This window comes from Crocodylus porosus, unplaced genomic scaffold, assembly GCF_001723895.1.
Source record: "Crocodylus porosus isolate Cpor-Errol unplaced genomic scaffold, CroPor_comp1, whole genome shotgun sequence".
Classification (NCBI taxonomy): Eukaryota; Metazoa; Chordata; order Crocodylia; family Crocodylidae; genus Crocodylus; species Crocodylus porosus.
This window is the reverse complement of record NW_017728917.1, coordinates 9,566,849-9,579,779: the sequence shown is the minus strand read 5'-3', so window position 1 is coordinate 9,579,779 and position 12,931 is coordinate 9,566,849. Positions and strand designations below refer to the sequence as shown.

General features: G+C 41.8%; 1 protein-coding gene across 9 annotated transcripts in view; it reads left to right on the top strand.

Annotated features, from left to right (window-relative positions):
• Positions 1-12,931, top strand: part of MITF (melanogenesis associated transcription factor) — a 120,430-nt gene that overhangs the window by 64,587 nt on the left and 42,912 nt on the right. For all 9 annotated transcript variants that reach the window (XM_019536661.1, XM_019536664.1, XM_019536663.1 and 6 more), the window contains exon 2: positions 2,301-2,547. In XM_019536661.1, the coding sequence (XP_019392206.1) occupies positions 2,301-2,547 (247 nt within the window). The remainder of the gene's footprint in view (positions 1-2,300; positions 2,548-12,931) is intronic.

Genomic DNA, 12,931 nt, shown 5'->3' with positions numbered 1-12,931 from the left:
CAGCTCATGCCCAGAACAGCATCTGTATTACAATTCCTCTTAGCATTTTCACCCTTTAGCTTTTTTTGTTTCACCCCTTAGCTTTTGAAAATGGGTGGGAGGGATTTTTTGGCTGTTTGTTTTAGACATGCTGTGTATTTGCAAGGTCTACCCCAAGGCCATCAAGCCTATGGATTTGGCGTCTTTTCAGGAGCTGCTGTGCAACTAAAATAAAGGCATATTTCCATTGGCCTCAATAGGAGCAGGATCAATCTAGGCATGGCTTTTACTGCAGAAATCCAGCACAGGGTATTTTAACTCCTAACCTAACTTTTTTAGTAACCATTTTTAAATAGAACATCTCAGCAATTTGGAAATGTGTGAATGTCTCAAGCTCTTTTAAACTTCAGTAAAGTTAGGGAACTCTGGATTTAGGATGTGAGACTGCTTCACTGTTAATTGAAAGGTTTTTTTGGGAGGTTTTTTTTTTTTTTTTTTTGCAAGTATCACAGTCAGTGACTTGTCTTGAGCAGCTAATTAGTGCGATTTATTCCCCAGCTGAATTAGCTTCACCACAAAGGTTTTTCTCTTGTTTTATCAAAAGGATCAGTCTCTCTGGGAATGCTTTAACCTGACAGGCCCTAAATAGCAAGACGGTCTTTCCTTTTTTTTCCTTCCCCCTCCCTTCTCTTCATACTTTTTTAAGAACTTCTTAAAGGGCAAGGAAGGGTCCGTGGCACTTTCAGAATTGGTGCCGCTCCAGTGAAACCAGTCTACACAAGCAGGCTTCTGTAGTTGCTACCAGTTAAATACTTCTCCCCAGCCCCCTACTTGGATTCAAAGTTCTACATTTTTAATGGGCTTAATGCAGTTTAGTTTCTGAGGATATTAACTCCACTTGCTTAACTTTTAATCTTGTAGGAAAAAACATGTTGTTGTATAGCAGTGAGATGTGTTGGGAAATTTGAGGGTTTGGCTTTTGGCAAGACGTTTGATACAACAGGTGTTAAAGTTCATCTTTATTCCAAAGTTATAATTGTAAGGTCGTGTCATGTTCAGATGATATAAGCTGAAGAGTGGGCTTTTCACGAATGTCAAGCAACGGCTTAAAACTGGCGTTGCTTAAGTGTCAGTGGGAGCTTTATCTCTGGCTTTAGCGTGTGCCCAGTTAGTGCTTTTGAAATCCCAGTCCGGCTGTCAAAATTTTGTGCCATGGATTTAATAGTATACCAGTCCTTGGCAAAAGTGCCTGGACAAGAAACAAATATACAGTGTTTACCTACAGGAGTGAAGCTTCCTTCACTGTTTTATGCATTTTTTTTTCCAGTCTAACCTGTTATCCGTTTGTTTGTATGATGTGTTGCATACCTGCAGTAGGCGACAAATACAGTTGTTCGTTAAGCACTTTAGGGGGTCATCTCGGATGAAAGACCTTATAAAAATCATGGCAATAACTTCCATATGGAATCTTTATATAAGGGGTTGATAAATGGCTTGTCACCTGTTGTAGATCGTGATATGCATATAAAGAGAAGGGGTTACAGCTTCCAAGAAGTGGCTTAGAACAATCGATATCATTCAAATGTGTGCAATACTTGTATTAGCCATTGGGCTGTAATATTTTTTTTTTATAGGTAACTGGTTACAGAGGAATGTGCATTGCAGGGGCCTTCTCCCAACTCATCTCATACCTTTCACTGTACCACCTTCCCCAGATCCAGCAGCAGTCGCTGTTGTGCAAGCCTGCCCTTCAGTGTGGAGGGACTACGCACGGTTGGGAATGTCGGGATGTGTTGTGGAACAGCCTTTGTTTTCTACCTTTCTCTATTTGGACTCGCATTTTCCCCCTTTGCTGAAGTTTAATTACTCATGTAAAATCCTGTGAAATTTGAAGTGATAGCTAATGGCTCGTAACCTAGATGGCAGAGTAGTGATAAAGTGCCGGCACTTAAGATTGGCAGCATAATAGAAATATGGTGTCTCTCTAAAAGAACCCGGTGGTGCATGTCACAACATTATAGGAGCTCTGTAGTTCTGCTGGGTATCAGTGAGCATTAAATGGTTGTAAAACTTGGAACAAATAATCCTCCTCTTCCTGCTACGTATTGATAACGTGTTTACATGTCATCAGGATAACTTTGCTTAATTTTCCTGCTAAGGACCTACGGTAGATCAGCATATTGTTACTGATTTTTTTTTTTTTGGGGTTTTTTGTTTTTTGTTCTATGTCTTAGCATAATTCTGCAAACTTCAGAACACAAGAATAATGAATGGAGTGGTGGAAACTGAGCTGTCTGTGTCTTTTTTTGGTCTTTCTACAGTAGTTCAGAGCATCCTGGGGCTTCCAAGCCTCCCCTAAGCTCCTCCAGTATGACATCACGAATCTTGCTACGACAGCAGCTCATGCGTGAGCAGATGCAAGAGCAAGAGCGTCGAGAGCAGCAGCAGAAGCAGCAAGCAGCCCAGTTCATGCAACAGAGAGTCCCGGTCAGCCAGACACCAGCCATCAACGTCAGCGTGCCCAGTAGCCTGCCCCCAGCGACTCAGGTACCAATGGAAGTCCTCAAGGTATGTAGGGGGGATGTTTCTCTGGACTTCTGACTCTTCCGTTTTATCGTCTCTTGTACTCGTCTAAATGTGCTCCGTGTGCTGGTGACCTAGTTACTGACACTTTTGCTAATTTAGCAAATAAGCTGCAGGTTTGGCTTCATTTTCAGTTTGAATTCAACGTATTGGGACCAAGGAAGAGTGGGAGTCTTAAATTTTGATTTCAGAAGAAAGCTTCATTTGCAAAATGCATACACTTCCCTCCCCCCACCTTTTTTTGAATCCTTCCCCCTCCCTTATTTTTCATGTGTTTAAATATCCTGATTCAAAAGTATTTCAAACTAATCTTCCACTGCATTTTTTTTAAACTGCGTGGAAACCCATTACAAAAGACCGCCTTATACAGGCTTAATCTGCGATACAAGTGAGTTTCCAGCTTTTTGCATCTAGTCATTGTAATCCTTTTGCTTAAATGATTTGCTTGGTATTAGTAGCTTTAGGTTCCTTGTTCTAGAAACTGTAGAAGCTTGTTAGTGTCTTTCTACCAAAGGATATGTAGCTTGCTAATTTTGTGGAAAAACTATTGAATAGAAACTGTCTAAATTTCACACATGAAGGGTAAGTCTAATAAAGAAGACGGCAATGAAATCTTTTGTTAAAAGAGCATGATTGTAAAGGTTGGGGAACAGTGCTATATCAAAGCAAAACTTTGCTAACAGTAAAAAGTTGCATACTTTTAACTTGTTTGATCTGTTGCATGTAACTGTGTTGTGTAATATTTTTTTCTTGTTTCATTGGGTTTTATTACAGCATGAAGGTTAGCAGCTATCTTGAGTCAATCTGCAAAGACTAACCTACTAATACAATTGAGCTACTTTACAATAGACTCTTTTTAGTGTGTGGTATGTTGGTGCCATGGTTGTATATTAACTGCATCTTTAGATTTGTTTTAAAAAGTTGCTTGGGTCTGAAGTAAGCTGAACATACACACTTTAAGATGCCACGCGAATATAGTGACGGTTTTCTTGTTGATGGATGCTATCTATGGAATATAGTGACGCTGAGCATTCAAGATGCAAGAATTGGGAAAAACAGAGTACTTATGGAAAAAATCAAGTATGTTTGGAATTGTATGTCCTTTTTTTTTTTTTTTTTAAAAAAAAGGAACAAGAGAAAAATGGTAGTGATTTTTACGATCCATTTTTATTTCTCTACCAGTGTTTCACATGGAAGTTAATAAACTGAAGAAAAACAGCTTGTCTTCAAATCAGCAATTTGAAGAAACTTATTTAGCTTTTCTGAAATACTGCAACATAGTTATACCCAGTAAGATTTGCATAAACTGTGTCATTGAAACCTTACTGGAATGCCTGACTTAGAGATTTTCCTAAAATGTATGTGGATTTTTTTAGGGGAGGGAGGGGGTTAAAGGGGTTCCCTCATCCGTGGTATGAATTGTGGGTGTACAAGAGTCTTGGGGAACATTATAGCAATGTATTGCCTTATTTCTATCTTAAGTGTTTAACTGCTGAAAGAATGTTAGTAGTCGGGTGCTGTTGGATATGGGACTGCTAATCATAGCAGTATCAGTAACATGCTATATTTTTGTCTGTTTAGTAGCTACCTTCCCACATGAGAGAGCAGTCCATATAGATACGTGTGCAAATAGACAAACATATGTTATAATATGACAGAGGTAAAAGAGGATGTAGGTAAGAAAGATGGCAGGTGGAAGCCAGTGTTTGTTTATTTTATAAACTGAGAATGGTAAGGATTAGTTCTGCCTGGCTATTTGCACCGCAAAGACAGGTACGAGGAGTGCCGGGTGTCCCGCAGAGATGCCAGGAAGAACCTAGGTTAAGCCAAGAAAGGGAGTTGGCCACATTAGTCTGAAGTCAGCAAAGCCTCCCTATTTTTTAAAGGGAAAATACTGCAAACTCAGAGGTAGGACTCCGGTCCTGTTACCATACCATTCTTTTCATTGGCTCAAATGGCAGTTGGCAGCCTTAGGAAAGGTAATAGCAGGAAGCGTTACAAGGCTTGAAGTCCGGGAAGCATTTTGCATTCCTCAAGCAGGATGTTGCATGGTGTGTCAAGCGTGGAGCAGGAGAGTACCAGGCCTTGCCAAGGCAGGGGTGACTGAAATCCCATATGCCATTCCCTGGTGCCTGATTTGCACATTGGAACAAACCAACTTTGGTGTTTTGCTCTGTCTCCACCTAGGTGAGATGTTGCTTTGCAAGCGGCCTAATTATGCATGGAAGTGGAGAATGTATGGGTTGTTTTTTTGGGGTTTTGCTTTCTTCCTTATAGAAGTAGCCAGAACCCAATTCAGCTGTCTGTCGCTTCAGTTATGTAATCCTGTTCATCTAGAACCTGGAAACTTTTTTAAACCATGGAAGCTGAAATCTTGGCCCTGCTGAAGACTGATTTCCCTTAGGCTTCAGCAGAGACTGGATTTCGCCTAGAAATCAGTTTGCTTTAAGCAAGGTTTTTTTTCCATAGAGGAATTCACACCAGCACCTGATAACAGAAACGGAGAGGCTTCTGTATACTGAGTATTTGCTAGATATCAGTGTTATCAGAGCTGATATTTTATACTTTACCTGTTTTGAGTTGAAGGCAATTTCCATAAGGACTGGGCAGAAGTTTTTTAATTAGGCGAGTAGGATATTACAATAGGTAATTTTATCATCCAGATGGTCTGGGCTTCATGACCTTTTAAGAAACAGCTGGATCAAAAAAGGGATGTTCATGCTTTCCTAAATACTAATCTGCAAGGTGACTTGTTAAAGCAGAATTTTGGAAAACCTTTTTTGTTTAAAAAAAATATATATATATATATTGGGGGGGGCAAAATGGATATTTGTGAGGAAGTAAGGTTATTCATATTTTTTAAAGCATGAAGAATATGAATATGATTGTCTTGGATACATGTGCTAAACTTGCCTTCATATTTTTACAGTGAAACTGATTTTCAGGGATTCATAAACCCTGTCTCAGTCACCATATTGATAAGGGTAGTGGTATTTAAAAGGCCAAAATACTTTTCTAAAAAAAAACACAGAATATTACAAAACGGATTATTATAGCTTTGGCAGAATAATGCCTGTTAGCTCCTCTCACAAAGTTGCACACTCTTCAGAGTTATTTATATAAGATGCACTACACCATTCATAGCTAATATGATCTGGGTGCCTGAGTGTGGACTCATCATTGTAAGGCTTCTCTGAGGTAGGAAGACAATTTAGCGTAGTAGGAAATGTGTTGGAATTAATATTGGTATTTGTGAAGAATAATTAATTGATTGTTCCTGGGCAGGGAGAGAATGCAGCTGCAACAATATTGGTTTGGATCCAGGAGCAATAGTAGGATTTGTTGTGGTATCCCATGGTGCCTCTGCAAACTCTAAATTAATTTCACAGGAGGTTGCTTTAGGTTTTGCCACTTCCTGCTACCTTGCAATGAAACTGGGAGCAGACGCTGGAAATATCACAAACTAAGTTGGAGACATGCAAAGTACTTCAGATAAGCTGACAAGGTTCTTTGGGTGAATCTGATATCTTTTATTAGGCTAACTTAAGTAGCTGGAAAAAAAATAAGATAAGCTGTACTTCTGAAGTAGGACAAAATAATTTCAAAAGTGTTGATTTGTTGCAGGGTTTCCAAGGCCCTAAATTCCATATGTTAATGTTGGATCAGAATCCATTTTTAAAGTGTGAGGCTTCTTATTTAGAAGAATTAACATTGTTTTGTAAGTACATCTAGCTTCTCTTAAAATGGTTTCAAACTATTTTGGTTGATTGAGTATCAGCACTTTAAAAAGTAAAGTTAAAAATAGCAGTTTCTTACATCCAGGTGTAGTAGTAGTGTTGTTGTTGTTGTTGTTGTTGTTGTTGTTGTTGTTATTGTTATTATCAGATGCAAAGTTGTGATTTCTCCCTCTCAAGTATTTCCTCTGGTCTCTAGCAGAAGTCTCTGTAGCAGAAAGGCTTACGTGAATAACCTTACAAATATTCAAAAGCTAACGCTTAGTAAATTATGATCTTCCCTGTGCAATGACCTTGTTCCAGGTGAACTCAGATTGCACTCCAGGACATTGAATCAAGACCCTGCATATACTTGCTTTGGTTTTGTAACACAGCTGGTAAATCCCTATTTTGATTCCTCCCCTGTTGTCCTGCTTTTAAAGAATGAATGTTAAGCTCTTTGTTTCTAGATCACAGCAAAAATCACTAATAGATTCATAGACGTTAGGGTCAGAAGGGACCTTAGTAGGTCATCGAGTCCGACTCCAATGTCTCTGGGTGGATCCTGTCACTTAAATTAACTCTTCCCATGCATGACTTCCTTTCCTCAAAGATGCCTCTATTTCTAGGCCACCACTTTTGCTTCTCCCCCTAAAATACTGAAAGGTAAATGACAGGTATATGATGGGAACGGTCACTATGCAGCTGAATAGCCCTTGGTGCTGGTTTGCCGTGTACGGTCTTTGTCATCTTGCTGAATGTCTTGAGTGCCCCATGTTTCATTCAGTTCCTGAGTTGCCTCCCAGATACCAAATTTCCAAACCATGAAATGTATAAGAATTTAAGGTGTGTTAAGTTAAATTTTGTGCCATTTTTTAAATTTTTGGATAAGACCTACAGCATAGATAAACTTGAGATGATTGTAGCAAGCTGGTGTGGGTTATGGGTATTGACTGTTAACATCAGCTCTTCCCAACTTTTATCTTGCTCGGTTTTCCAAGGATACCAGTGGGTCTTGCCAAAAAGATTTCAGCCTTTTTTTTTTTTTTTTTTTAAGTACTTTTTAATTTTTTGAAACCCATTGGGTTTCCCTGTTGGATTACTGTAACGCGAGTTAGAAAATGGGGGTGCACTGATAAAGATTTTATGGGTCAATACAAATGGCCAATTATTAACCAGCCCTAGTGGCGGATACTGGTCTGATTGCCAGTTTATGCATCCCAGCAGCTTGGAGAGTAGTATCTGGCTGGCAAATATGTGAGGCAGGGCAGATTGAGGCCCCCATGGTGAGACGGGGGTGGGGCTGGGGCTGGGGCTGGGACAGGGGCAGAAGCAGGTGCTGCCCAGCCAGGGCAGGGCATGGGACAGGGCTGCAGACGGCTCATCCAGGAGGGTTGGGGGTTGGCTTCTGCCACTGCATGCACTCCTGGGAGAGGCATGGGGGCATATGCCCCCTGGATTTGCATGGGGCAAGGGCAGGCTGGGTACTGCAGGCTGGGGCCAGGAGCTGCGCCCCCCTCTTCCTGGTGGAGGGGCTGGGCTGGGGCTGTGGGTGGGGTGGCTGGCGGTGGCATTAGGAAGGGTGGCTGTGGGGTGGGCTGTGGCTACCCCAAAATTTGCTGTAGCCACCCTGTAGTCCCCTTCCCAGTGCCACTGCCGCACATCTTGCCCACCCCAGGGGGCGGCCCTGGCTCAGCCCTCCTGCCAGGAAGAGACTGCAGCTCCTGACCCCAAGCCTGTAGTGCACAGCCTACCCTCTCCCCATGCACAAATCCAGAGGGCACATGCTCCCCATGCCTCCCCTGGGGATTTGCGTAGCAGCGGCTGTGTGCATGCATGTGGCGTTTATTGGTGATAAGATCAGCCACGTTGGCCAAAAAAAGCTGATTGACAATGATGCCAATTTTCCTTTTATCGGTGCTGATACAATATGGACCGATTTTATATCAGTGCACCTCTATTAATAAGGCTAAATCTTCACGTTGTCCAAAAATTATAGCTCTCCATTTAGTGAGTGAATTGCACCTACTGATGCTAAGGTCTGAGGTAGGTGAGGAGTAGGGTGACCCAGATGGTCTTAATCCATCATATCAAGTCATATGGTCCAGGTATCAGTTGAAACTGGATCCAACATGTTCTCTTTTGGTTGGGGGAAACATGTTTGCAGTTCCCTGACACCCTGGCGGAAGCTACTGTGGACTCTGCTGCTATGACCGACTCTAGGTATGATCTCTTTTTTCCCAATGCAAGATTCTCTTGTTAAATCCCATGAATAACATGCATGGAAATCTTTGCTACACTGTTCTTCCTGAGGAGTTGAGGGTGGATCTTCTCCACTGTCCAGCTGCCCACGTGACTCTTTGCTCTGTATGCAGACCACTCAAACTGTGTTCGGTCTCTGGTTTTCTTTGCTGCGTGGAGTCCCTCTGCCCAGGGCTTTAATCACTTTACTGACTTGCTTATACAGTAGCTCAGATCACATTCTGAGCATCAAACAAACATCTTTCTGGTAATAAAACAAAAACATCTTGCCCAGCTATTGGGTGATGAAATAAGTTTCCCCCCTTCTTTCATGTTGTTAATTCCCTTATCCTGATCCCTGGGAGGTGAAACAAACTGTTCCCTTACTTTAGAGGATGTGACCAAAACAGGTTCCTACTTTGACAGTGTGCAAAATAAGACAAGTTTGAGACTATATATTCCTGCCTTTGGCTTCTGGGCAGTACCAGCTCTCCTCTGCCAAAAAGAGAGTAAACCCTAAAACGCAGTCATGTGTACTTAGCCAAAGGCCTTTCCTTTTTTCCTGTTGCTTCTAAATGAGTTGCTAGCAAGGCAATAACTTTTTCTATTACTTTATAACACCTGTCACTGCTGTATATAAATGTCCCAAGTAGAGAGTTTTTATAACGCTTTCCTGCACTCTGCACATAAGGACAGAAGACAGCAGGATAGAGTAGATCTTTTCAGAGAGCAACTTGTGTAGATCAGCCCTCTGGGGCCACTCTTTTTGGCTTGCAGCTCTCCTTGCTTATCTGTTTGGTTTTAGTTCTGCCTGCCCTTGAAGTCTTTAAAGTATTGGTTGCTTTTTAATCATGATAGAATAATGTGTTGAGCGTAGTATGACTGTTCTGCATCCCAGTGTGAACAGCTGAACGGGAACTCCTAAAGAGACGTGAAAACTCAAATGTCCTACTGATCCTGCAAATGTGCATTTTCTTCCCAATGTAACGGCCTCAACAACTTATTCCATGTCTTGCAGGTTTATTTTCCTTATCGTGGATGTTATTGAAACAGTAACTGTAGCATTATTACTTTTAAACCTGTTTTGCACTCTTCTGTTCATTGTCTTGCATTCAGAACTTGCACAGCATTTTTCCATTGTTGGAGATGCCTTCTGTGTTTGGATGATAAATTACGGAAATAGATGCCAGCTTCTCTTGCCATCATGTCCTACTATGATGGAGTACTGTGTGCTCTTCATAGCCCTTTTTCTACTGATGTTAGAAGTTGGTGCATCTATGCAGAAAGAAGATTTAGAGTTCACCTGATCCAGTTCCATATGTTAAAGATCTATTTTCTAATCTTAAACAGGAACAATGATTCTTGGTATTTAGTAGGGTGTCCTGTCATTGATGTACTAATGGGTGGCTTTCTTGTCTGCTTACCAGCTGGCTTTGGGTAGCTGAACTGTAACGCCAGCTTTTTTGTATGCGATACCTTAAGCAGTAGTTGTAGTTAATATGAAGGTGAAAGTGTAATGTCTGTACCTGGCCTGAGAGTTGGTGGATATGTTAGAGGCAAAGTACTGACACTGTGTGCTGGCAAGAGAGTGCCAGTTTTGAAGAGGCTGGTGGGTGGGCTTCTTGATGCTGCCGAGGGGTTAAGATTTTGCAGTAAGCCCTGAGAGAAGTGGTTCAGTGGGCAGAGAGCCGTTAAGGTGGGTGAATGTGCATGATAAATTGCACTGTTTTCTCTCTGACATTTGCATCGTAAATGGAGATGTGAACCAAGTGCGATCACACCCGTGCTGGGGATCAGGTAGGACTTTACAGTACGCCCATGCAGTGCCAATTTTACCTGTTTATCCTAAAATAACATCCAGCAGAAAAGAGGGCAGACCTCTCTCTCTCTCTCTCTCTCTTTCTCTCTCTCTCATGTGAGAGCAAGAGCGAAGAAAAGTGAATATAATATAGTATTAGCCTAGGGTAATACCATATATATTATTTACACAGGCTTACATAGTCCTCTGGAAGGCGCAAATCTGTGTAGGTTCTTGGGTGGAGCAGCCTGTTGGTGTTAATACGTTTCTAAGGTAATTTCTGTGCCTGACAACAGGTCATTTGGGGAGACCAGGATGGCTCTGGCCCACTTCTGTTTTATGTCATTGGAAGTTACTTGAGTTAGAGGCATGAGATGTTTAAGAAGTAGTGATGGGGTTTATCTTGTTTCGTTGCTCTAGAAGAGGATGAGAACGCCTCCCCTCTCAGACTTGGAAGTGTCCTCTAGTTGTGGATTTTAGAGGCATTGGAGAGATTCCATAGTCCATTAACGAAAGAGGCTGAGAGTGACTGCAACGAGCCTTTAATCCAGTTGGCATCCAGTTAATGCCTAAACTCTTGCTGCACTTCTCTGTCTGAGCAAAAAAAAAATCTGCATGTCTCTAAAGCAGTCATTGCAAGTCTTCCTCTTCTGCAAGTGTTCCAACATTGATGTAGGGAACTTCTGACTAACTGGAAAAGATCATAAGTGCAGACCATCCCAGGGAGCAACAGGAAAGGAGCAATGTGCGGTTGAGCATCTGTGTGTTGGAGGAGATGAAAGAGGAAGTTCAAGGCATACAGAAAGGGCACAAAGAGAAGAGCCTCAAGGAAAGGATCCATGAAATGCGCAGAGTACAGGAAGCCTTTAAACTGCAAGAAAGGGCACTTCAGTTTCATCAGAGCAAGATTTTCCCGAGACGTTTCTTAAACCGTATCTGAATGAGTGCACTCAAGCCTTTGTGGGTGCACGCAAGCGGCCTAACCTTCAGTGCTGAATTGTGGCTGATGGAGTCAGTCAGCAGTAGATGCCTGACTCCCCAACCCTTGCTGAACAGCTTTGCCCCAACTTAGAGATTGCTTCCAGAACCTGGGTTTGAAACACTTCAGGACCAACACTTCCTTCTTTCTGGCTCTCATTAGCAAACATTGCATTTGCTGCCTGCAAGGAGAGATGAGTTGAACATGTTTCATCTGGCACACTGCATTAAGCCAGGTCAGGTTTTAGGATGATGCTTTGTCCTTCGATCTGTGCAGAAGATGGTTCCTGACTTCAGCTAGGCAGAAGTACAGAGCCAGAAAGCCGAGGCTGAATCGATTCAATCTTCACAGGTTATTCTAAACAGTGTAGATTGAACTGATAAGCAAGTGAACAGACATTCATTTTTGATTTGGAAATGCAGCTACATGCCTGCAGTGGCCCTGGCCAGAAGCCAGGGGGCACTAGAGCACACTTCCTTGCTCAGCTGGAGAAGACACCTTGGGCCTGCCCACCCTGTATGAGGAGGGGAGGTTTGTGGGGGGAGGTGCAAAGCAACCTGGGGTGCTGGGGGACTGAGTTAACTTGCATGTGGAGAGGATCTGGGACAGAAGTTCAATAAACTGGTTTGACCTAAATCAGTTAAGTCTGATACTACCTCCATCCAGGTTTATCTTAAACTACTTTCACCCACTTCGAAAGCAGTTTGTGTGCACCGAACTTCTGTTGCATTACAGATTTGAGCGGGTTTTTGACCACTTATACTGGTTTATGTGTAACTTCTGTTCCTAGCTCTGGTATGGGCTTTGCGTTAATTCCTGCTAAAGAGGGAGCCCAAAGACATCAACACCCAGACACTAAAATATTGGCAGCAGGTAATTTTCTAATTCTTTGGCAATGAGTCATTAAGTTGTAGATGGGGCCACCTGATTCCTACAAATTTAATGTAGGCATGCATTTTAAAACGTCCAACTTAAGGCTTTGGGCAAGTCTTTTAAGGCCTGGTACGTGTTCAGTTGTGTTCTCTTGCTTTGGTGGTGGTGTTGATTTGGAAGCTTTATTTTCTTAGATGCTGAAGCTGCATAGCGAGTGAATTAAAAGTGACAAGCTACAGACATTCCTGCCATTCAGGAGAGGCTTAAGGAATTTCTTATTGGCTAAATTACAAATATGTAGCATTTTGCCCAGCACAGCATGGCAACTTCAACGTGCCTGACTGTGACAAGATTAGCTCTTTTTTCTTCCCCTGCCTAACAGTAATATATTTAAAAAAAAAAAAAAAAAAAGAAAGAAAGAATAGATTAAGAAGTACCAGGCGGAGATGCAAATGCCTGAAAGTGTAAAAACTGAACCTTACCTTGAATGATTGTCTGCCATTTGATTGGCACGTTAATTAGCCTGGTGTCCTTTAACCTTTTGAGAAATAAGTAAGGGATAAATTTGGGGATAAAGATAAAGACAAAGACGCACAGAGATTTACCACACACCACTAGGTAATTCATCAAGGAATGTTGGTAATTAGCCCTGCCTCTTTCATTTCTGGCTCATTTAATAAAACCAGTTGATTTAAAATAATGCCTGCTGGGTCATTATCAACAAGTTTCAAGTCCATAACTTGGCTCCTTAAACAAAACTAATAT